This window comes from Trachemys scripta, chromosome 1, assembly GCF_013100865.1.
Source record: "Trachemys scripta elegans isolate TJP31775 chromosome 1, CAS_Tse_1.0, whole genome shotgun sequence".
Taxonomy (NCBI): domain Eukaryota; kingdom Metazoa; phylum Chordata; order Testudines; family Emydidae; genus Trachemys; species Trachemys scripta.
The window spans coordinates 37,766,287-37,792,025 of NC_048298.1; the positions used below are offsets into that span (position 1 = coordinate 37,766,287).

A 25,739-nucleotide genomic window follows, 5' to 3' on the forward strand; every position below is an offset into this window, starting at 1 on the left:
TTTCCGGTTTTTATTGCCGTCATTCTTTACCTAATTGCTGGGAAGTTTACAGCTAGTGTTGAAATCATTTACAGAATGGACAGAAAGCTGTTCAGACTTAGCAGGCTGAAAGCCAGGAGTAAGATCTCCACAACATCTATTATAGAACTTCAGTATGCTGATGACAACACAATCTTTGCCCACTCTGAGAAAGACCTTCAAACTAACTTGAATGTGTTTGCCAATGCTTACGCATGTCTTGGTTTCACACTTAATATCAAGAAGACTAAAGTGCTCTATCAGCCCTCTCCAAATCCCCATCTATCAAAATCAATGGAGTGGCACTGGAGAGTGTCAATCATTTCCTCTACCTTGGAAGTCATCTTTCATCCAAGGCAGATATTGATGCAGAAATTCAACATTGCCTGAGCTATGCCAGTGTAGCTTTTCTTGTTTACGGCACAGGGTTTTTGAAGATCACGCCACTCAAACAGACACCACGCTTCTTGTTTATCAAGCCATTATTTTCCCAACACTGTTGTATGAGTCCAAAACTTGGACAACCTATAGACACCACTTGAAAGTCCTTGAGAGGCCCCATCAATGCTGCCTTCGTAAGATTCTGAAGATCAAATGGGAAGACAGGCGCACCAATATTAGTGTTCTGGAAGAGGCAAAGACCACCAGCATCGAGGCAATGATCATCCGTCAGCAATTCCGCTGGATTGGTCATGTTGTCCAGATGGCCAGACCATCGCCTCCCAAAACAGGCCCTGTTCTCTCAGCTGAAAGGATTGGCCTCATTAGCCACCTGAGGACCCATAACTCCCATGGAAGATGATCATACTCGGTAACAAGTGATCGTCCATCATCATCGTTGATCTACATCGCATATGATCTGGGCACTGAATTCTTTTTCTTTACAACAGCAAAAACTGTCCATCCCTTTACTCTATCCATTTGTCACAAACAGGGTCACCATCTTCTAGACCTGGCATTTCTCTGAGTGACCTCAGTTGTAAAGGTGTTTGTAAGTTCTTTTTGCTTTTTTATCCAATTTGGCTACTCTCTTCATGTCTGGCCACTTTGGAGCTAGCTTCTTTTCCAAAGTTGGAACAGTAGGTCTGAGTTGTCTTCCCATCAGCAGCTGTGCTAGACTATATCCAATAGCTGCTATCGATGTTGATCTATAACTCAGAAGAACAAGGAATGTATCTTCCTGCTGTAGGATTTTCTTGGCTGTCTGTACTCAACCTCTCCATTCACTTATAAGTAACGAGGGCTACTAGTAATATGATCAAAATCATATTCTGTTCAGAATGACAAATTTTGCCACAGTGAATTGTGATACGTTGTCCTTCACTAGTCATTCTTGAATACCAATGTGAGCAAAAGTGCACTTCAATTTCTCGATAACATTGTGATATGTTATGTCTTTCAAGTACTTTTGTTTCAATATATCTGGAAAAATATTCCAATATGATCAGAAACACCTCTACCTTGATATAACGCTGTCCTCGGGAACCAAAAAAATCTTACTGCATTATAGGTGAAACCGTGTTATATTGAACTTGCTTTGATCCACCGGAGTGCGCAGCCCCGCCATCCCGGAGCACTGCTTTACCGCGTTACATCCGAATTCATGTTATATCGGGTCGTGTTATATTGAGGTAGCGGTGTAATGATGTCCTTTGAATTTGCATAAATCTGAAGCTAGTCTTTTCCAAAGTCTCTCTGGTAGGGGTGTTTGTACACTGTATGGTTCAGCATTGTCTCTTATGTTGATCTGCACTGGATCTCCTTTCAAAAGTCTAATATCAAATCCTCCATCAAGTTCTTCCACATTTCTCACTAGGCCCATCATGGCTGATACACTGTGGCTGAGAAGGTTGTTGGTCTTTAATCACATGCACTCTGAATGCATAGATTTTGTCTTCATAAGTTGTTTCTGTGCTGAACTGGCCCAGTTAGTTCAGAATACCTCCAGGGCTAGTCAGAGCTATGGCAGGTGACATCAGCTCTGGGCGGAGGAGAAGGTGATTATAAATCCCTTCTGAGATGACTGACATCTGCTTCTGAGTCAATTTTAAAGTCAATAGTCTCTAGGCAGGCTGTCATCACATGCGATAGATATTAGAAGCAATGGATCTGGTCTATAATATGAGTCAACTCCCTGGCTGTTTTAGTGAGGCAAACAATTATAAAATGTCCATATTTTGTGCTTTTATTACACCTTGTGCCTTTGGCTGGACACACCATCTCTTGGGATATGAATTTTTCCACAGGAGACTTGTAGCACTCATGCTGCGTCTAACAATTTCTAAGCTAGTTTCTTGTTTTTTCAAGTTGTTCTTGGTTTTGCTGCCTCACCAGTTGAGCCTGCTTTGCTATTTAAAGGGTTAAGTCTGTTTTTAATTGTAGCTGCTGTGAAATATTTTTATCTGTTAACCCAGTAAGAGCCTGTCTCTGATATTTTCATGTTTTGTTTCATTTCAAAGTCAGCCAATGCATGCAGAGCTCTTATGAAACATTCAGCATTTTCCTCCTGGTCCTTGAATTCTCTGGTGAAAACATGCCCTTTCATAAACCACATTTCTCGGAGGTATAAAGTATGCATCAGACCAGGGCCGGCTCCAGGCACCAGCTTAACAAGCAGGTGCTTGGGGCGGCCAAGGGAGAGGGGTGGCATGTGCAGCAATTCAGGGGCGGCAGGTCCCTCACTCCCTCTAGGAGCGAAGGACCTGCCGCCAAACAGCGTTTTTTTTCTCCTAATTGCCGCTGCCGGTTGCCATTGCGAACGTGGCTTTTTTTTTTTTTTTTTTTTTTTTGCTTGGGGCGGCAGAAATGCTGGAACCGGCCCTGCATCAGACATTGCCAGAACCCTTTCATAAGCATTTTTGTGACTATCTTCAGGAAAGTCAAAGGATTTAAATATATGCTTTGCCTGCTTCCCTATAGCATAAATTAAAGAACATACCTGTATATCTTCAGTTTCCTTATGAAGTTTTGCAGCAATTCCCAATCTTGCAAAATATGCTTCCAGTCTGTCCATTGTGAGGGTTTGTCAAAGTTGAAATTCTCAGGGGCATTGAAGGGTAGCACGCTTATTAGATCCTGCAACATTTGTTGTGCCCCATCTCTTGCCCCACATCCCTTCTCAACCTTTGTTCTGTTTTCCTTCTGTGTCTGTTCTTCTCTGGCACTAGTTTACTTCTCACCCCATGTCATGTACACCTTGTACATGGCAGGCTGCAGGACTGCTACTAGCAGGTCAGGTTTCCATATCAGATATGAACTGGCTACAGAACTTCCTTCCCATAGAGATACACACTAGATGTGTTCGCTTTAAGATCCTTTAAGGTTCTGCCAGGAATGGCTGAGGTTGGTTTAAATAAAGTATGTTATAGTTCCATCTAGTGACTGAACAGTATAATACAGGTTTCAGAGTAGCATGCCATTACACAAGCAGTCCCATAAGAGGAGGTTGGCTTACATAAGAGGCAGCTTGGAAAACTTCAGGAGCTAAGTTTGCCTGGTATATCCACATGGGAAAATGAGATGAAATGGAGAGGCAAGAACTATGATTGACCCTGCAGAAATCTAGTGTGGTGACCTGAGTGCAGGACATATTCTGGCTAGATTGGCCCTTCACTAGCAGTGTCATACCCATCTGTTCACAAATCAGATTAACACAAGACTTTGCCAATGACTGATGGGGACATGGCAGCCAGAAACCCTGAGCTTTGGAAACAGACATTCCTGTTCTTCTAAAGGGCAATATACAAAGTACATAACAGTTCTCTCTACATACATACATTGAGAGAGAATAGTTCTTTTCAAGGGTATATAGATTTGGATGGGTGGTCAGCAGGATCATTCACATCGATGGCCAAAACCCTTTAAGGGCAGAACTCCTGAGACAGCTGGTATATCAGTTTGTCAGATGAAAAAAATAAAGAATGGGGGAGTTAAATTAGAAACCTCCAGAATGGCAAATGGAAGTTAAATGAGCTACTTTCAGTCAATATTTGCAGGAAACATTTCAATATCTGTCCCCATGGTCTCTGGGGCACAGCAGGTCTGACCAGTTGCAGAAAATGTGTCTGAAAATGACCTGCTTAAGGAAAACTTAGAGCTATAAGGGATTGGTAGCAAAAGCTCATTGGCACTGTGAAGTCCAAGACAGCTGAAACCGACTCAGAGAGCTTTCACCCCCTTTTCAGCCTGACTAAAACACACACACAGATGTTTGACAGTTTGGAAATATGCCTATGTGAATTTATGAATTCCAGTTTAAGTTTATGAACGCTGTTCATCCCCTTACTGATGCTTGTCACTGTATCCTTGTATCATTACTCCTGTATAAGGGGAGGGAAGAGTCTGGCACTGGATGATCCATCCCTGAAGGGAACAGACATTAAAGACCATCAACAATTGAATAAGCTTGCCCTGTCAGGACAATGGAGACTACCAGAGAGGGATGTTGAAGCCATAGTCCATAGAGGGTTGGAGAATGGGGAAAAAAATCCAGGGGAAGGACAGGAAGAGTCAAGGTGTTAAACTTGCTGTTAAAACTAAAGGGAGACCCTCTCTAGCAAGAGACCCCCAGAACTGGACACTGGGCAGGAGAATCCTGGACTCCCTGAAGAACACCAAGACCCTTGGAGTTCTCCAGATGGGTGAGGAAACTGAGGCAGAGTCTTTGTTGTTTTTACCTAGGTAGGTCTCTCTCTTGTGCTTTGTCTAGGAGTATATAATACTTTCACAAAAAGAATATATTAAATGGCTCTTTAATCTAGCTGAGAAAGAAACAATGGCTGGAAGCTGTGATCTGACCAATTCAAATTGGAAATTAGGCTCGAACTGTTAATAATGAAGGAACAAACACTGGAACAAACTGCAAGAGAAGTGGTGGATTCTCCATCTCTTGATATCTTCAGATCAAGACTAGATGCCTTGCTGGAAAAAATGCTTCAACCAGACAAGCTATTGGGTTCAAAACAAGGGTAACTGGGTGAAATTTAAATAGCCTGTGATACATAGACAATGTTGTAATGGTCCCTTCTGGCCTTAAACTCTACAAATTTATGAAAAGTGTGTATAGTTTAAAAATTCCTTTGCAACGCCTGTCACAAAGTTCTTGAAGGGTTAAACTGGAATTCCCACAAGGGTGGAGTTCCAGAGAGGGCATGCTTACATATATAACACCATCCTATAACTTTAAAATAAAAAAAATATCCCACATTTAATCAAGAATTAGCAATAGCTAAATTGTATTGTTAATTACGGTTTTTAAAACAAAACTTTTTCTCATTCAGGACTTTCCACAGAAGTAAAAAGTGCTGGTTTCTGCTGGATGAAAGATCTTTGCCTAAGCAGGTTTTTCTACTTACACTAAGTTCCCAGATACTTTCTCAGGTTGCAAGAGCTCTGGCCTTTTGTGTCTGTCCAGTGATGGATGCCAAGATGGCTTCTTCTCTCCTCTTGTAACTTCCCAAACTTGCAATTTTTAAATCAAGGTTGGCTGTTTTTCTAAAAGCTCTGCTCTAGGAGTTATTTTGGGGAAGTTCAATAGCCTGTGTTATACAGAAGGTCCCAATACATGGTCACAGTGGTCCCTTCTGTCCTGGGAATCTATGAATTCTTCCCGAGAGAGCCTTCTCAACGGGGCATAGAGTTCTGTTGTATGGAATGTACGGGTTAATCAAAGGTGTTATGACCCTGTCACTGTCGAACATTCAATGGTGCTAAACAAGGTTCAGGGCTTGGTATACAGAAACCTCTGTGTGCTTAGTGCCATGGCAAACATTATTAAAAATCATTTTAGCCTTTTATTAAAGCTGCAGGAAAAAAAGGAAAACCAGTTAAAGTATTTGAAATGTAAGGTATTAAATAAGGCTCATTTAAACCCTTTGTTCCCTTTCCCTTTCACTGGAGACCGTTTTTAGAAGGAAACTGCCCCCTCCACACCCCCATTTGACAGTCTTTTAGATAGTATTAAAGACGGTAATTACTGTCCTTTTTGTGGAAAAAAATAAGTTAGTTGAGATGGGCTGGAGCTGTTATTACAGTCCAATCACATTTCCTAGAAGACAAAACAAGACAAACACAAGAGGGGAGAGAAAAAAAAACAGCAAAGAGAGAAAATGCAACTACTGTTTCTGGTGTTGACTCTCACTTGCAACCTCACTACTGGAAAAATACAGGCATGGCATTTAGTCTTATTAGCCACTCGGAGACCTGGCAAATTCATACCAGCACCAGGTTATTTAGGGCATTGCTTTTAGCTGTCTGTTTTAGTCCGAGGCTTCCTCGGAGGTCTGGAGAGGGAGGCCGATGGTCCTTCTGAGGCTCCAACCACCGAGCGAGCCCCCACCGGGGGCTGTGTCCGGGGCCACGGTGTCCACTGATATCATTGGGCCGGCCATGGGACCCGGTGCCACTGCACCTGCTGTGGCACTGGTGGAATTGGCTGTTCAGCCTGGCTGGCCTGGCCCATAAATGGACGGATATGAAGGGAGGCCAGGCTGACATACGACCTGCTGCTGTCCCGGGGAAGTGGTGCCGGGAGCGATGCTGACATGGAGGATCGGTACCATTGGTAACAGCTGCTCCGTGATCAGCTCCGGCGGTGGGCCCGTGACAGTGAGAGGCCAATCAGTGCCCGGGGATGCCGAACGGGAATGACGTCGACATTCATGCCGTGACTGGCTGCGATAGCTCCTCTGAGATGAGGACTTTTGGCGTCGTCTGCCTCAGTCTCATCGGTGTTCGCTCCTTGAAGTGGAGTGGTGCCGAAAGTCTTGGTCAGACGGAACCCAACCAGACAGCCTGGTGGGCATTGAGGACGATCCACGTGGACTTTGCTCTGAACGGTCGCTGGGTGGCAAATGGCGTTGGGAATGTTCCCTCGACCAAGACCGGGACTGAGCTGGGGGTGACTGCGGAGATCCCAGTGGCGGCTTGCCTCTGGAGCGCGGGACTGACATCGGTGGTGCTCCTGATACCAGCATGGACATAACATCCTGGGGCGCCTGCAGGGCCTCTGGTGTGGAGGGTATCTGGACAGGCCTGCTCCGAATGGGCCGGGCTACTCTGCTCGACTTGAGTCGGAGGCCTAGAGGTCGGTGGGGATCGAGGACTGCTCGACATGAGTCTAGCCTCTGTCCCAGGTTTACTCCTGTGCCGCACTGCAGAAGGCCTCTTCCTAGCCTTCTTGGCATGCCCTGTGAGCATGCCACGGGGAGCAGTACTGACTGGTTGATGGCACCAAAGGATCGCTGCGCACTGACACTGTGGTGCCTGGTGCCGACTCGGAGCGGCGCGCCGGAGCCAGGGTCAGGGTCGACTCCATCAGAATAGCCTAGAGCCTAATGTCCCTTTCTCGCTTGGTCTGAGGCTTAAACAACTTGCAAATCTTGCAGTGGTGGGTTTCCCCCAAACAGCGTAGGCAGTCACTCAGTGGCATAGATCACCTACAAGTGTCGCACGACTTAAAACCCAAGGCAAGGGGCATGCCCCGGCCCGGGCGCTCTAACTAAAACTAACTACAGGCACCATACACTGAACGAACAAGCAGTTTTGGAGACGACCCACAGCAAAGCTGGAGCAGAGCAATTCCGAAGCACCTTCACTGGCAGCAAGAAGGAACGGAAGGTGCGGGGAGCGCTCAGTGCCCCTTATACTGCGCCATGGAGGTGCCACTCCAGGGGTTGCTGGGGCGCTCCCCTATGGGTACTGCTAGGGGAAAAATTTCCAGCACCAGTGCACACGGCGAGCACGCACACCTATTGTGGAATACACATAAGCAATCACTTGAAGCAGCTGCTAATGTTGAGACAATATTTAAAAAGGGTAAATGGGATGACCCAGGTAATTATACACCTGTCTGTCTGACATCAATCTCAGACAAGATAATGGAGCAGCTCATACCAGACTCGATTAATAAAGAATTAAAGGAAGGTAATAAAATTAATGCCAATCAACATGGGTTTATGGAAAATAGATCCCAAACTGATTTTTTTTTTAAATGAGATTACAAGTTTGGTTGATACAGATAACAGAGTTGATATAACAGACTTCTGTAAGGTATTTGACTCAGTATAGCATGACAATTTGATTAAAAAATTAGAATGATATACAATTAACATGGCACACATTAAGTGGATTACAAGCTGGCTAACAGATAGATCTCAAAATGTAATTGTAAGCAGGGAGTCGTCATCGAATGAGTGTGCTTCCAGAGGGGTTCTTCAAGGATCGGTTCTTGACCCTATGTTATTTAACATTTTTATCAATGACTTGGAAGAAAACATAAAAAAGGCTAATGCAGTCCTTGGATACATAAACTGGGGAATCTTGAGTCGGAAGGTTTTTACCTCTTCCCTTGACACTGGTGCAACCACTTCTGGAATACTGTGTCCAGAGTTCAAGAAGGATGTTGAGAAATTGGAAAGGGTTCAGAAAAAAGCCACAAGAATGATTAAAAGATTAGAAAATATACCTTATAGTGATAGACTCATGGAGTTAAATCTATTGAGTTTACAAAGAGAAGGTTAAGGAGTTACTTGATTACAGTCTGTAAGTACATAAATGGGGAATGAATATTTGATGAGATCTTCAGTCTAGCAGACAAAGGTATAACAAGATCCAATGGCTGGAAGTTGACACTAGACAATTCAGACTGTAAATAAGGTGTACATTGTTAACAGTGAGGGTAATCAATCAGTGGAACGGTTTACCAAGGGTCATGGTAGATTCTCCATCACTTGCAATTTTTAAACCAGGGTTGGATGTTTTTCTAAAAGATGTGCTCTAAAAATTAGTTTGGGAAAATTCTATGGCCTGTGTTATACAGAAGGTCTGATTAGATGGTCACAGTGGTCCCTTCTGGCCTTGGAACCTATAATCTGTGAATGACAAAGATGATTTGGGGAAGTGGCCAATGGATCCACTACTATACAGATCCACAGATCTAAATCCCACATGTAAGGGGGGTCATGCAGCCTTGGTTACTACTATAGCCCACCATAGCTGATGGACAGCTGCTCTGCATCGTCACCTAATTGGAGGGTGAGGAGAGAGAACACCTTCAGATTCCTTGAGCAAAGCCAAGTTACTTAGCAGCACTTGCCAATTTATATAAACTGGCTCTACATAGTTTTCAAGTTTACTTTCAAATCCCTAAAAATGTGTACATCTTGTGGGATTTCACTATGGGATACTGCATTGCATCCTCTCTTTTCAAGGGTGTGCTCATTTTCTGAGCAAATAACCACCAACTGCAGAATACATTGTATCCTTCATTACCAACCACAAGAGATGCTTCTGTAATATCACCCTTTGGAGGAAGCATCTACATTACTTTAAATTCCCTCCCTTCTTCCCCCAAATCCCAACCTTGATTCAGTAAAGATCCTGTGACACTTAATGGAAAAAAAAAACACATTGTATTTGATTTACAATTAACAGGATTTACAAATAATGACAAAAGAAACATATTAGCAATGACAATATGATGGATGCCTTTGTTGATCAGGGAGTAGCAGGCACAGTGTTTTTGATGCAGCATTCTTATGTACCTCAGTCCTAAAAAAATGGAAAATAACTTATGTCCCAGCCATGCTGAGTAATGTCTATAAATGGATGCAAAAAAGTCTGTTTTTATTTTTTTAAAGAACTGGATTGGGATGGGAAAGTGACCCTGTGATGAGACCTTTGACTTTTAGAAAATTAGTGGAAGGCCATTCAATTCACAAGTTTGAGGATATTTTCAAAAAGGATAAAAATCAACAAAAGTTAAACTCACTGTAGGACAGAAAACGGGGAAGAGAGAGATGGCAGCAGAAACTGCAGCATCTTGCCAAGAATCAGCAGAGTTCAAGTGCTCATCAGGCAAAAAAGCAATAATGAAAGGGAATTCGTGCACATGGCAGAACTACATTAAAATGCTACTTGAACTGCCAAAAAACTGAGACAAGAATGAAACAAAGTTCTCGGATGTGCAATACAGCAATTGAAGAAAACGTACCTAGCTTTTCAAATTGTATAGAACTTATATTGTAAATACACCTTTTGACAAGTATTTTTAATTTTCACTGCTATTGGTTATGATGTATATTCGATCAAATGCAGCATTCCAAGGCTTGATTGAGTGGTATTTAGCTATATGGGTATAAGATTTTTCTAGTATCATTACTAGTATTTTACATCACAAGTACAATAAAAAACAAGTGGTAGTTTTTCTAGACAGTTCCAAGATTCAAATAAAAAGAACCAGAACCATTCTGATACAAGATATTATACATAACAATCATGTTAAACAGCACACTCTTGGCAAGCAACTAATTACAGGCATTCTGCTGGTCATGTTTTTCACAAAAAAAGTCATTCAATAGCACATAAATATTTTTTCTGATCTGCTTCTCTTTACAAAACCGTTCCTCAGATTCACAGAATTAATACAAGTAAGGCACATTAGCATATATTGTAAAACTCACAATAAAAATAAAAGGTTGTAAAGTTTTAAGGGATAATTTCCTTTGCAGTGATTTCTGAATCAAATTGGAAGTTATCATCAGAACCTTTCCACAGGGGTGACAGAACTGTATTACTCCCATCACAATGAAGTGTGGTGGGTATGATAACACGCATTACCATGGCCAGGAGTAGCTAATTTACTGAGAAATAATGTATGGTACCAAAGCCCATCCCAAGATCTTAAAGAAAAATCATAGCAGACATGTCATTTACTATGTTCATCGTGAGCATAATATAGCCAGTGATTTCCAGAGCTATTCGGAAATTCATTTCCAGTTATCAACATAAGAGGGGATATTGCATCTGTTTCTTCAAATATGCTACCATTTTTCCAAGTACAAATATTGCTTAAAATATAAAGGATGCTATAGTATTGAATTTACTTGCATAATGATTCTAAAATGCTGATGTTTCAGATTGTACTATTTGATTAAATGAACTATAATTCTCCCCCCAAGGATGCTTTTCCCCACAGATGATTCATTTACACACAACACAGATTTTAATTAGAAGCATAATTTACAGTAAAAATTCTTTACATTACAGCTCTGCTATCAAAAACATGAAATCTTTCATTTAAAGTTGTAATTATACATTAAAAAATAGAACACTATTTCCTTAACAGGAAGAATGAATTTAAACATCTTCAGATCAGATTTCTTTATTGTGGCTTTTTAATCAAAGGTCAGTCACTTTATTCTCTAATGCAGCTGCTATCTGCTGTAAACGGAAGGCAAGCTGCATTTTTTGTGCAGCTGGGTCCTCTTCAAGTGCATTTATGATCTGGAAGAAACAGAAACAGAATGCTCAGAACGAGTCAGTCGGCATCTAGGTTGCTACACCAAGTATTTAACCCTACTTTGGTTTTCAGAGTGTATCCATGTAATAAATGATTTTCCTTCATTGTGCCCCTCTGCTCCATTCTTCCAGTGAAGATTCTGTCTCCAGCCCTTTATCTATATAGGTTTTTATAATATCTCCCATCACTGTGGTATCGGAGTGACTTTAGAAAGTAAAATTGTAGATTTTTAATATACTACCTATAAACAATGGAGCATTTGTTTAATAATGATTATTTATTCCAATAACAACTTTTACTTCTGTGCACCTTTCATCCTAGGCTTGCAAAGTCCTTTACAAATATTAATCAATCTCCACCCCCGAGAGTTGTGCACTGTACTCCAGCTATTACTGACTGCAGGATGGCTCATGGTGGCCGCAGCCAGCCAGCATAGATTAGAGAAACTCCAAGGCTGTTCTGAATTAAAAAAAGAACCACTAGAAAACTGGTCACAAAGTCAGGGAATTGTAGGTAGCTCTTTTATGGCTTTTTCTTGATACAGCTGAGAATCTTGTTCAATGTCTTATAGTCTAAATAGCATGGAGATGGCCAAAGAGTGGTATCCTACAACGTGGTGTTCTACGACATGGCCTAGGATATGCAGAATACATGCCTAAGAACAATCCAAAGAGACTAATTATAAAAGCTTGAGATGGAAGAGGCAAATAGGTCATTTAATCTAATTCCACTTGCTGTGAAAGGGCTGTTCCCAAAATACATTTCCTAGGGCTTTTAATGTCAAATGTAAAATGTCCCAAACAATGCCATTTCCATCACATTCCTTTGGAAACTACCTCACAATCTAATAGTTTAGGAGGGGGTAATGACATATAGTAAAAATGTTTCTTTTAAAAAAATTACCTTCTGAACACAAGTTATAAGTTGTAAACAAACAAAAACAAAAAGGACTTTACTTATGTTTAAATGCCAATTTAATAGAAGTGCAAGAACTTTAAAAATCCAGATCCTTGTCACTATTTAAGCTTTTTATTTACATTTTGTCCTTCTTTCAACTTAGATAATGAAAAATCATTGAAGTCAGTATCACTCTTGTTAATTGTTTCTCTTTCAGGGGCTTACTGTTCCTTGCAAGGTTTAGGTTCCAAACACTGCAGGAGACTTGTCTAAAAACCAATTGTTTTTTAAACATCTTAAACATTTTGTTTTAATGTGGAAACATTTCTGAGACTTAGATTTTATAAACACTTATTACAAAATTTAAATTCAGCCAAATTTAAGTGGACATCTTTCCTTTAAATTAATCTCTTTCCATCTAGTTTTAGCTCCTTTGCCCTGGCTAAATCTCCTTGGTGAATTTTTTAACTAACAAAAAAAGTACTCTTCATATACTTATGGACAATTAAAATGTACCCACTTAGTCAATGTCACACACCACACAGATCAACACAGTGCACTGCATACGGGGAATGGTAGTTTCAGCGTAGAGGATGAGGGCAGCTACAAAATACTGCAATTTATACAATTTAAATTTTTCACAGAAATTAAATTTGCTTTGTTTAATGCAAATGTGCTGTGGGCAGGTTGTCAGCATGGCTCTCTGGTAGAATACCCATGGTACTATACAAGTGCTACTTCTGTGCAGTTCTACCCAAAAGGAAATTCTCAGATCTACTGTTCTACACCAAAAATGTTTAACATGTTTAGCATTTTTGCTGGCCTTCAATTGAGGGCCTAATCTTCAGCTGCAGGCCATGCATGAGTGGAGATTGCAATTTAGAAGTGGAAATACAGGGGCAAGAAAAATGTTGCTTTAAGCTTCTTTTATACTTCTTAATCCTGGGCTTTCTGTATACCAGGCCAGTCAATTGGTCTAACATCAAAGGCTGCTCTAAATTACAATGGTTACCAGTGATGGGGCATTGCCGTGAGCTGGGCCATCTTGTCCTTGACCATTCTACATACACCAGTCACACCCCTGGGGCTGGCACAGGAACTGCTAAGCTGGTTCTATACCACTGGGGGATCCCTGTATACTGAATTAACCCTCCCATGTTTGGCTATGCCAACTTTAAAGTTGCTTTAGGCTGGTGGTGCTGTGTAAAGCAGCCACAGTGCAGCTGAGGATGAGGCCTGTTGCCTTTAATACGAAGCATTAGTAAAACCCCAAACTGCACTTTGGTGTGGGGCAAATGGACTAGAGAAATCACATGTGCCAAGTTCCTTTCAGATTCAGCATCTGTTCTTATTGGCTTTGATTTAATTCCAAGACTTTCTAGAGACATTCATCCCCATGGAAACCCTTGAATGGAAGTTTCTTTCTCCTTTTTTGTTCTCAGAGTAAAACTTAGAGACCCGTGGGCCATCTACATCCTAGTGTGTTTTTTTCTCCTCAATAAGGCTTCTAGGATCCAAGACAAACGTTGGATAGAATCCAAAAGTTTGCTTTTGAATCAGCCCATAGTCAAGAACTATTCTACCCAAGTTTACCTTAGTCAGGCACTTTGTTTGCGATGACAAAACAGAGATTGTAGCATGCATGTAAGTTGCAAGTAGAATTTAACTAATAAAAAAGGCACTCTTCCATCTTTACAGGCAAAACAAGTTTAATGGACCATTCCTAATATAAAGTACTGGGGTTTGACACTCAGTGTATCTTCTACAATTGCTCTTTTCCTGTTGGCATTGTTAGGTTGCAAGTAGGATGGGAAGAGCACTGAAGGGTAAATGATACTGTTAGTTAAAAATACATCATTGGGGAAAAAAAAGCATTTAATAATCAAAAAGTTCATTTACAACAATGCACTTTTGACCACTGAAACGGCCATGTCATGAGTGCAACTGTAAAGAGAAGTTGTGGGTTCATTGTTTAGCACTGCCCTTACCTGATTATCTCAGAGTATGTCTGCACTGCAGTTAAAAACCTGCGCTTGGCAGACAAGCTGATTCAGGCTTAGGCTAAGAGGCTGTTTAATTGCAGTGTAGACATTCAGCCTTGGGCTGGCGCCCGGGCTCTAGGACCCCAGAGTTCAGGCTGCAGTCCAAGCCTGAATGTCTACACCGCTGGCACGGACCAACTGCAAGTATCTAGCTGCAGGATAGACACACCTTGAGGATTCTCAAATCAATTATTTGGCTTACACTGATTTGTAACCATTACGACTAGTCTCTCCTAGCATATTAAATATTTATATTATTCAAATAAGGAACTTACCTCATCGTAGTATTTGTTAGTATACTGGTAGAGCTGGTGTAGAGCCACAAGTGTATTTAAGGAATCTGTGTGCGCCTAGGAATTTAAAATAAAAAAATGTCAAAATACAGTCTTGGCTATTTAACAATCATAACCAAACATCCATAAATACCAGGTACAGTATAATTCTTTTTGCAGACTCAAGCTTTGGATCTTAAAATATTAGATAGGTGACTGGATGGGGTTGGAAGAGGGAGGGAGGATTAGACATCTTGTTTGATGATTTTCAGCATTCACATGTCAAGATTTTCCTGCTGCAGCCTTTCCAGCCAGCACGCAACTCTCCCAAATAAAGGAGGTGGAAAAGTATTTTGAGTTACAGTATTAGTCAAACAACAGATTTAGGATCAGACACATCTGCTAACTATATGGGCACGCACTGGTGAAACAGTTAAAATCTGTATAGTGTTCAAGGTACTTCAGATTGGTTCTATCAGTGCCACATGCATATGAAATCCTTTTCTTTCAAGCTTTTTAACCGTTTGAAACAATTCACACAAAGCTATAGCAAAGGTGAAAGCCATCAAGGCTTGGAGCACATGTGCATTTAAAAGAATCATTCAAATTATAAAGGTGGTAGGAGGGCTTCTAAATCATCATTAAGGCTAAGATCTTGTCATGGGTATTTTTTTTATTGAAGTCAGGGACAGACTGCGGGCAATAAACAATAAATCATGGAAGCCCAGAGACCCACTGGCCCGGGCTGAAGACACAAAGGTCACCTAAAGTCATGGAATCCGTGACCTCTGTGACAGACTCATAGCCTTATTCATCATATAGGGAGAATTTTACACTATGTCTTTTCTTAAAAATATAAAACCTTTAACTCCTCTAAAGGACAGGTCATAACCTAAAGAAACTATCACCTAAACACATTGGGCTTGATTCTCCATTGTCATTGTACCCCACTATAGTCAGATACACCTGTGCAAAGGAAATGCAGAGAAATGCTGCTACCAGTGTAAATGACTACCCAAGGTACAGAAAAAGGGAGAACCATACCAGTTCTTTCTTGATTTTATACTAGTGTGCCTTATAAAGTATTTCTAGGTCTAGTCAAAACCTTTTGAATTTTGCTGTCATTCCAATTTGGAACAAAACAAAAAATTCAAAATTCCCCACAGAACAAAAATTCTGCAAAAATTTTGTTTTGGGCCAATCTAAATAATTTGTGCACCACTCTCCGCTTTGGCCGGGGCCAGAGTTGGGGCTGTGCGCCCCCTGCATCTTTGGCCAGGGCCGGAGCAGTGTGCCCATCCCCCTGTCGATCCCCTGCAGCTTCGGCTGGAGCCAGAGCCAGAGCCACTGCTGTGTGTCCCTGCCCTGTGGATTCAGCAGGATCTGGAGCCGGGCTGTGCCCCCCTCTGGCAATACGGCTGGGGCTGTGAGTCCCCTCCATGGGGATCCAGGTGTCCTTCTCCCCCTCCCCCCCTTTCACCACCCCCTTATTGGTTTTAGTAAAAATCACAGACAGGTCAGGACTCCCGTGAATTTTGTTCATTGCCCATGACCTGTCCGTGACTTTTACTAACATTAACCACGACAAAATCTTAACCTTAGCAACAGATTACTCCACATCAACGTAACAAAAATTAGTAACATAAGCCTCTCTTGCCTTGCAAGAAATCCCTACACATACACATGCTAGTTCATTTCTGGGATCTTTCAATTTTGCTGTGGCATTGCACTGTGAACTCACAATCACTGTGTTAGCCATCAATCTCTCCAACACTATAAACAAAACCAATCCGTAGGAAGTGCAGAATGAAAAACTATTCAACAGCACTGACGTTTTCCCACAATAAGTATGAAAAACCAAACACTCCTCTGGGTCAGTTAAAATGTGTTTGAGACAGTTACCACTCTTGATAGTCTTATCATATTCTTATAAATCAACATTTCAAAAGCCACATAAAGCACAATATATTATGTCTAACCAAGGAGTGTTTCATAGAGGTGTGGCATTATTCATCAGATGTTAGTAGACACTGTGAACCCATGCAGAGAAGACAATGAAAACTAGTATTTTCAGGACGAGAATGCTTGTTTCACACTTACCCTGGAAATCTCTGCTAAATGAGTATTCATGTCCTGGTCGCTCACTTGCACCATCTGACGAATACCTTTGTAGTAACTGCAATGAATTAACATAAACTTTCAACTGGGCACAATGGGGAAGTAGAGGGAGGCAGGGGACCCAGGCCCACACTGGAGCTGGAAATTTGCTCTGTTGCTCCTCCATCATGATGAAGTGCTATAACCCCGTGCACTCGTTGGCCCCCGCACCTTCACAGTCCTTCCAGTGCCCATGGTCACCAGGCACCCCCATCCCCCGGTGAGAAGTGGAGCAGGGGGCACTGGGAACCCCCAGTCCTCAGGAGGGTAAGGGGATTGGATCCAGATTTTGGTGTTTGCTGGGGAAGTGGAGACACAGAAGGAAGATGGGGTGTGGGGCTCCAAGACCTATCTCACCCTGGTGGGGATGGTGCTCTACAGCCTGACTGCCTCTCTAGGTAAGAGCTAAGGGTTAGATTTGGGGCAGAGACAATGTGGAGGGAAGAGCATGGGGATGGATGTGGGGCAGAAGGAGGGGAGTGTGTGTACACCTAGGTGCAGGGAAAGTGAGGATCTGGGTATAGCAGCTGTGGGGGCTGGGAGCAAGGGAGAGAGCTTGGGTGCAGGGCAGAAGAGGGAGAGCTCTGGGTCCCCTCCTTAGGAAGATTCTGATTGCTCCACGGCTTTCACTTAACATGAACTGCATTAGCAGTTTAATGGTTAGACTATATTTTGATTTTGCGATTATTTTAAACAGCTTTCCAAATAATAATATAGTAGTAATTCTACCACAACAGACCAATGGTCCATTTAGCTATTCTGTCTCCCCCTAGTCATTTGTGCCTAACATATTAGAGGATGGTGCACATCACAAAACGCGTGGTCCCATACTGTGCAATGCCCTGCTATAGGAAGAAATTTCTGGCATCTGGTAGTTCTCTTATGCCTTGAAACTTTTGAAGACCTAGGCTTAAACTCTTTAGCATGGCAAATGCGACTCTTAATGCTATTTTTATTCATAGAGATCTCACCTTTTTGAAACTAAGTAAACTTATTACCTAAGATCAGAAAATAAAAGGGAGGAAGATATATTTTTGTTGAAAATGATTTTAGGGTTTAACCCTAGCCAGCTGTGGAAATCTGAACAATTAGACAGATTGTGTAGGCAAAATGGGAGCCCTGGGGAAATTACACATTTTGGCTGTCTCTTTTTCAGGTAATTTAAAACTAAGTGCTGCCAATAACTTATAAACACATACATAAGATCATAATCATGTTTCATTTCAACATTTATCACCTAGCTACAGGGCTGGCTCCAGGCACCAGCTTCTCAAGCAGGTGCTTGGGGCGGCCGTTCCGGACAGGGGCGGCAGTTCCAGGTATTCGGCGGCAATTTGGCGGATGGTCCCTCACTCTGCCTGGGAGTGAAGGACCTCCCGCCAAATTGCCGCCGCAGATCACGATTGCGGCTTTTTTTTTTGGCTGCTTGGGGCGGCCAAAACCCTGGAGCCGGCCCTGCCTAGCTAAGGGGATAAATACCATGATTCTAACTTTTTCAAGTGTATTTTATTTATCTATTTTCAGTGTTTGAAATTTAGGCCTTTTCCCTCCAACGTTAATATTTTCATGGGTAATACTGCTGCTATGCTTGTACACAGAAGCTTAAACCAAGTGACCAAGAATAAACACAAAAAACTTCTCTATATACTTACTCTTCCACCATTTTCTTATAGTTAGAGATCTCTTTTGCATAAAGTAATTTGTTACTTGGAGAATCCTGGAAAATATATAACAGACACATTTTGATTATCTAGGAAGACTCCATCCTTCAGTTTAGTGTTAATGTACATAATTAAGGCTATGTTTTAATCACGGGTATTTTTAGTAAAAGTCACCAACAGATCACAGGCAGTAAACCTGTCCGTGACTTATTAAAAATACCGGTGAATAAAACTTGGGAGGCGGGGGGCTGCCCAGGGGTCCTGCGGGTGCTGGGGAAGGATGGCCTGGCTGCTTGGGGCGGGGGGGAGAGGAGGGCAGCGGCGCATGGCCTGGGATCCCTGCTGGTGCTGGGGGTGTGTGGGCGGAGAACCTCAGCCCAAAATCCCCGCTAGTGCTCCCCCACCCCGCCAGCAGCAGCAGAGTTTGGGTGTGGGAGGGAGCAGGGGTTGGGGAACAGGACGGGGTGAGACGAGCTCTGGGCGGTCCTTATCTGGGAGGCTCCCCGGAAGCGGAGACATCCCCCTCGCTCAGCTGCTAGGCAGAAGCATGGCCAGGCAGCTCAGCGTGCTGCCTCCGCCTGCAGGCACCGCCTCCACAGCTCCCAATGCAAAGCCAGTGCTCTGGGTGGAGGCAGCGTGCAGAGCTGCCTGGCCATGCCTCCGCCTAGCAGCTGAGCGAGGGGATGTCGCCACTTCCGGGGAGCACCCCAGATAAGCGCCGCCCAGAGTTCGCCCATCCCCTGTCCCAACCCCCTGCTGCTGGGGGAGGGCATGGGGGGGCCCAAGACTGCCCCAGCAGCAGCCAGGGCGCCTGGCGCAGGGGCTGCCTAAGCTGCTCCTGAGCCAGGCACAGCAGCTGTTGCAGAAATCAGGGAGGTCACGGAATACATCACTTCCGTGACCTCCATGAAAACTCGCAGCCTTATCAGAATACAACAGAATATACCTTATACAAGGCTCATCCCTTTATTCACTTATCAGTATATGTTCATGCACTTTTTAACTTCTTTTGGATATTACTCCTACTTAAACCATCTTCCCTCAGCCTATGGATGGGAATATTTACGTCATGAAGAGAACTACGTTTTTCATAAGACATTATTATTAAGTTTTAAAAATATCTCTATACAATTGACACAAAATCTTTTTGAATTATGGAAGACCTGAAAAAACTGGTTCCTAAATTAGATTTCTCTAAAAACTTTGGGGAACACCACTGTGATCTTATTCACACTGTAAATGTCATAGGGTAAGGTTAGCTACAAACTTTCACCAAACCTATTAAATGGCCAGATACTAATTGAGTGATAAATTTAAGGGGTTAAAAAGAAAAAAAAAAAAAAGATCTATCCAGAATCTTCCGGGAGTATGCATATTGTCTGTCAAGCATGAACATAGCCATGGTGTGGAATGTAAATCACTTACTCTGCTTAATTTGTGCTCTGTTCTTGTGCAGGCATCCATGAAAGTCTGTGCAATGACTGACAAGGAAGCATCCACTACTTCATGAACGTGAACATCAAAGATAAAATGGGGATTTTTCAATATGTTTACCCAGAATCTAAGTGGCAAACTGCAAAGCAAGCAAAGAGATACACACACCCTCTTACACAATGAACATAATACAGGAACCAGAGTCCAGAAAACTAAAATGTGTACTTTGCATTTGATCTTCTGAGTACATTTTAGCTCATTTATGCATTCAAACTCTTATATGAAGAACTACTTATTGTCTGGTTTCCCTGCTTAAAAACAAAAGCATGTACGTGTCTTACTTTTATAGAAAGAGGAGGAGAATGATTACACTTCCCAGAACTCCTCAAGATGGTGTGAGAAAACAAGTGTAATTAGAGAGCATATGTGTTACTTTTATGCCCTTTAATCATCTGGTATGGGTTTGAATTTTAATAGTTTAGCACAGGTCCCTTTGCCTCTCACTGCTGGTAACTGGGAGCATTACAGGAAATCCCCAACTCTGGGTACACTAGGGAAAGATGACAGATAAAAGATAAGAAAATAGAAGGTTTGCAGACAGTTATACTTAAGTAGCTTCGGCTCTATTTTTGCATTTTCTAGCCTGATGGGTAACCTCTTTGATCAATGTAAATAATTGTTTCAATTAAATCCATTCTCAGAATTACAAATTTATTTCCTTTCCACTTAGATCTGTATTTAGAGTACCAGCATTGTTCGTGATTACAGTATTGTTTCTCTTCAGTCTAATTACTATTTTGTTTGAATCCTACCTATTTGTTTTCCAGATATGAATGGTATCTTCATCCTTGAGCTCATGTTTTTCTGCTTGCTCATCAAGAAAGTCAAAGAAGTATTTCACAGCTGGTGGCACGACATGGTTTGAGTTGAGTACACTGTGAAAAAAGTTATCTACAAATTGCTGAAGTGTACCCTGAAAGTGTATAAAAAAAGGAAAATGACATTAAAATTGAGCCTGCAGTACAAATGTTGTGTTATCTTAGATTTCTCTCTCCACTTTACACTAATACTTTGTGTTCTGATCATAATCATTGAAGGCCTTGGCCCAGAATGCTAAGGACGCATGATGACAGGCCATGACAAAGGCAGATTTCTCTTGCAACACAATGTCCTTTCCAACAGCTAAAATAGCTGAAGAAGAGCTCTGTGTAAATTCAGAAGCTTGTCTCTCTCACCAACAGAAGTTGGTCCAATAAAAGATATTACCTCACCCACCTTTGTCTCCCTAATAACTCAGCATTTACTCATCGGAACCTCACAAGGCAAGTTAACCAGCTTCCTTCAAAGAACTGCCTAATAATTTAATAGTAAACCCTACCTTCACAGACAGAAGCCTTGTCAGGTAGATTTCTGTAATAGCTTTGGTTCGTTCTTTTTCTTTCATGCTCCCTCTTTTCGATTTGCCTTCATCAACTTCATCTGCTGGCCGAACTAGATGCCAGATCTTATTTTCATCTTCCAATAGCGCATGCCCTAGAAACAACAATTGTGATAAAATAACATTAAAAAATATAGTATATGTACATTGTAAGAGACTGAGCTCATTTAACCCACAGATACCTTGTTTTCTTCCACATGTGTAATATTGTCAACTTACCTTCCTTCTCATTCAGGGGATTTACATGACTTCACTCCTGCCTAATGCACACAGTACTCCATATGAACCAAATCAAAGTGCTAAAGTCCTCTATTCTACATAAAGTGAAAGAGGAACTCAAAGTTGCCAGGCACATGGCCAGCCCTTATCGTCAAGAGAGAAGAATGGAGGATTTCTGCACTCAGGGGGGACCACAAGAAAAAAAGAAACGCAAGTTCAGTCATCTTTGCAAATTACAGTACGGGTGTATCTGGAGATCCATATACTGAAAGACCGGAAATGTATCTACAGGGCCGGCTCCAGCTTTTTTGCCGCCCAAGCGGTGAAGGTGGAAAAAAAAGGTAAAACCGCGATCGGCGGCACTTCGGCAGCAGCTCTACTGCTCCGCTTCAATCAATTTGGTGGCTGGTCCTTCCCTCCGAGAGGGACTGAGGGACCTGCTGCCGAATTGCCGCCGAAGACGCGGACATGCGGCCCCTTTCCATTGGCTGCCCCAAGCACCTGCTTCCTGCACTGGTGCCTGGAGCCAGCCCTGTGTATCTAAGTTTAGTTCAATTAATACACAACAGAATAAATGTACTATCTGTATTCAAATGTCAGATTCTATGTGAATACCCAAATAAAAATTTCAGTGCGTCTGGGTATTTCTTGCAATAAGCCAAAGTGACAGTCAATTATTTAAATGTGCAATTAATTTCCTTCTTAAAAAAAAAAAAAAAAGGGAACGGTAACTCAGTGCAACAAACTTTATTAATGCACCACTATGTCTGAGAATTTAAATGAATAAATGTGATTCAAAATTATCCTTCCCATAGCAGCTATAACTCAGTTATATTGCACACATATATTTATATTAAGGCATAAAACTTAACAGTAATGAAAAATAATATGTGCAATGGGGCTGAATTGCAGGTTTTATGGGAAGCATAAGTTTGAATTTCTGAAGACTTTAGTAGTTTTAAATGCTCAGTTATGCATATGGGCCTGATTCACCACTGCATTACTCCAACCTTCCCTGGATTTCAGAACATGTGTATACTATTACTTTAATGGAACCTTAAGGATTCACTGTGGAAAAGAATTAGGAAATGCAAAATTAAGTTTCCCAACAGCTACTCTAACTCAGAATTTTATGGCATATTTTATATAACAAAAATGGAAATATCGCATAAGCAGAAAGAGAGAGAGTTCCATATGTGCAATCTGGCCAAAGTAATGTTTCTGTTGGATCCTGAACATATATATTCTTGTGTGATATTAGTTATGCAATCAATGTTCCTTTACGATCATTTTTGCCATTTAATTATATTTAAATTTTTCCCTCATTTTTAATATTTAAGTGGGCTTAATTTGACTTTGAATTTAAGAGATTTGGGGGTAATAAGTTCACATGTTACTGAGGTAAATGGGGTGACAAAATATTCATTCCCACCTTTGCTGCTGCAATTATTTCACTGGAAATAGAAAAAAAGCTTTCATTTTACGCTGGAGCATCTATGACTTCACAATGGAACAAGATACGAATTTAATTATTTTTAGGGCTGTCAAGCGATTAAACAAATTTATCGCGATTAATTGCACTGTTAAACAATAATAGAATACCATTTATTTATTTATATTTATTTTTGATTACAAGTATTTGCACTGTAAAAAACAAAAGAAAATAGCATTTCAATTCACCTAATACAAATACTGTAGTGCAATCTCTTTATCATGAAAGCTGGACTTACAAATGTAGAATTACGTACAAAAAAAAAACTGCATTAAAAAATAAAACAATGTAAAGTTTTAGACCCTGCAAGTCCACTCAGTTCTACTTCTTGCTCAGCCAATCGCTCAAACAAGTTTTTTTACATTTGTAGGAGATAATGCTGCCTGCCTCTTGTTTACAATGTCACCTGAAGGTGAGAACAGGCGTTCTCATGCAGGGGTTGCTCCAGGCACCAGAGCAGCAAGCGCGTGCCTGGGGCGGCAAGCTGCGGGGGGCAGTGTGCCGGTCGCTGTGAGGACGGCAGTCACAGGCCGCCTTTGGCGGCATGCCTGCGGGAGGTCCGCCGGTCCCGCGGCTTCAGTGGCAATTCGGTGGCGGGACGTCGAAAGCGTGGGACCAGCAGATCACCTGCAGAACGCCGCCGAATCTGCATGACCAGCAGACTGCCCGCAGGCGTGCTGTCGAAGGCCACCTAACTGCTGTGCTTGGGTTGGCAAGAAACAGAGCTGCCCCAGTTCTCATGACACTATTGTGGCTGGCATCACAAGATATTTATGTGCCAGATGTGTTAAAGATTCATATATCCCTTCATGCTTCAACCTCCATTCCAGCGTCCATGCGTCCATACTGATGACAGATTCTGCTCGAAAACAATCCAAAGCAGTGCGGACCGATGCGTGTTTATTTTCATCTGCCATCAGCAGAAGGTTGATTTTCTTTTTTGGTAGTTCGGGTTCTGTAGTTTCCGCATCAGAGTGTTGCTCTTTGAAGACTTCTGAAAGCATGCGCCACACCTTGTCCTCTCAGATTCTCGATAGCACTTCAGATTTTTAAACCTTGGGATGAGTGCTGTAGCTATCTTTAGAAATCTCACATTGGTACCTTCTTTACGTTTTGTGAAATCTGCAGTGAAAGTGTTCTTAAAATGAACAACACGTGCTGGGTCATCATCTGAGACTGCTATAAGCATGAAGGGGCATATGAATGTTTAGCATATCTGGCACATAAATACCTTGCAATGCTGGCTACAAAAGAACCATGCAAATGCCTGTTCTCGCTTTCTGGTGAGGTTGTAAATAAGAAGAGGCAGCATTATCTCCTGTAATTGTAAACAAACTTGTTTGTCTTAGTGACGGGCTGAACAAGAAGTAGGACTGAGTGGACTTGTGGGCTCTAAAGTTTTACATTGTTTTGTTTTTGAGTGCAGTTATGTAACAAAAAAAATAATCTACATTTGTATGTTGCATTTTCACGATAAAGAGATTGCACTACAATACTTTTATGAGGTGAATTGAAAAATACTGTTTCTTTTCCCTATCAGTTTTACAGTGCAAATATTTGTAATAAAAAATAATATACACTTTGATTTCAATTACGACACAATACAATATATATGAAAATGTAGAAAAACAGCCAAAATATTTAATAACTTTCATTTGGTATACTATTGTTTAACAGTGCTAGTAAAACTGTGATTAACCGCGATTAATTTTTTTGGGTTAAATCGTTTGAGTTAACTGCGATTAATCGACAGCCCTAATTATTTTCAAAATCTTAGAATTTTCAGAATATCATAGAATGCAGCAAAAATTACTGGTGAGCTTCTCTATTGTGATACTTTTTCAGTGCCTGTTATTTACTTCTCAATAGATGACAAAAGGCAGTTATAGTGAAAACTACCTTTTAACTAAACCAGCTGCCTGGTTAATGCACATACTTCTCTGTTTCCTCCTTATGTCCTCCTAATGGTAAAGGAGGAAAATGAGCTTCAGGGTAAACAGGCAGAACCCCATTGAGTTCACTGGGATTACCTACACTTACACAACAACTGAATTTGACACCTTTTCATTTAGTGACATCATAATTGGTTGCTGATAAAATAATATTTCATGGAAAATCAGGGCTTCACAGAAATGAACAGGACAAGCAGAAGAACTTTTAAGATTCAAAATTCCCACTTCATTGCTAAGGACAGCTGCATGAAAGAGGAAAAGAAATGTAGAATACGGAGCAACAAAATATGTTAGTATGATTCATAAATGAAGGGCTTTTCAGGAGATATTAGTTGCTTTTTAAGTTCTCATCAATAATAAACTAAGAAGTCAATAAAGAAATAACAAGAGGCAACGCCTTGCCTTTGCAAATAAGGTGGTCAATATGTTTCAAGATGTCAATAGCGAGATGACTCTTACATAGGGTTACCATAATCCAGCAATCAAAAAAGAGGACGGGAGGAGCCCCGCCCCTGCCCCTCCCACTTTCCCCCCTCAGAACCCCCAACCCTCCCCCCACTCCTTGTCCCGACTGCCCCCTCCTGGGACCCCTGCCCCTAACTGCCCCCCAGGACTCCACCCCCTACCTAAGCCTCCTGCCTCTTGTCCCCTGACAGCCCCCTCCTGAGACCCTCCCCCCATCCTAACTGGCCCCCTAGGACTCTACCCCCTACCTGTACCCTGATTGCCGCAACCCTTATCCACACCCCCACCCCCAGATAGACCCCTGGGACTCCCATGCCCCATCCAACCACTCCCCACCCCCTGACAGCCCCCCCCCAGAACTCCCGACCCATCTAAACCCCTCTGCTCCCTGTC

General features: G+C 41.9%; 1 protein-coding gene across 1 annotated transcript in view; it reads right to left on the reverse strand.

The window, feature by feature from the left end:
* Positions 1-9,409: 9,409 nt before the first annotated feature.
* The window catches only part of PLXNB2 (plexin B2), a 346,449-nt gene continuing 330,119 nt past the window's right edge, over positions 9,410-25,739 (reverse strand). The window contains exons 32-38 of the mRNA XM_034767793.1: positions 21,159-21,313; positions 20,593-20,753; positions 19,772-19,919; positions 18,338-18,402; positions 16,629-16,704; positions 14,532-14,606; positions 9,410-11,301 (exon numbers count right to left, since the gene is read on the reverse strand). Of these exons, the coding sequence (XP_034623684.1) occupies positions 11,197-11,301; positions 14,532-14,606; positions 16,629-16,704; positions 18,338-18,402; positions 19,772-19,919; positions 20,593-20,753; positions 21,159-21,313 (785 nt within the window). The 3' untranslated portion in view covers positions 9,410-11,196. The remainder of the gene's footprint in view (positions 11,302-14,531; positions 14,607-16,628; positions 16,705-18,337; positions 18,403-19,771; positions 19,920-20,592; positions 20,754-21,158; positions 21,314-25,739) is intronic.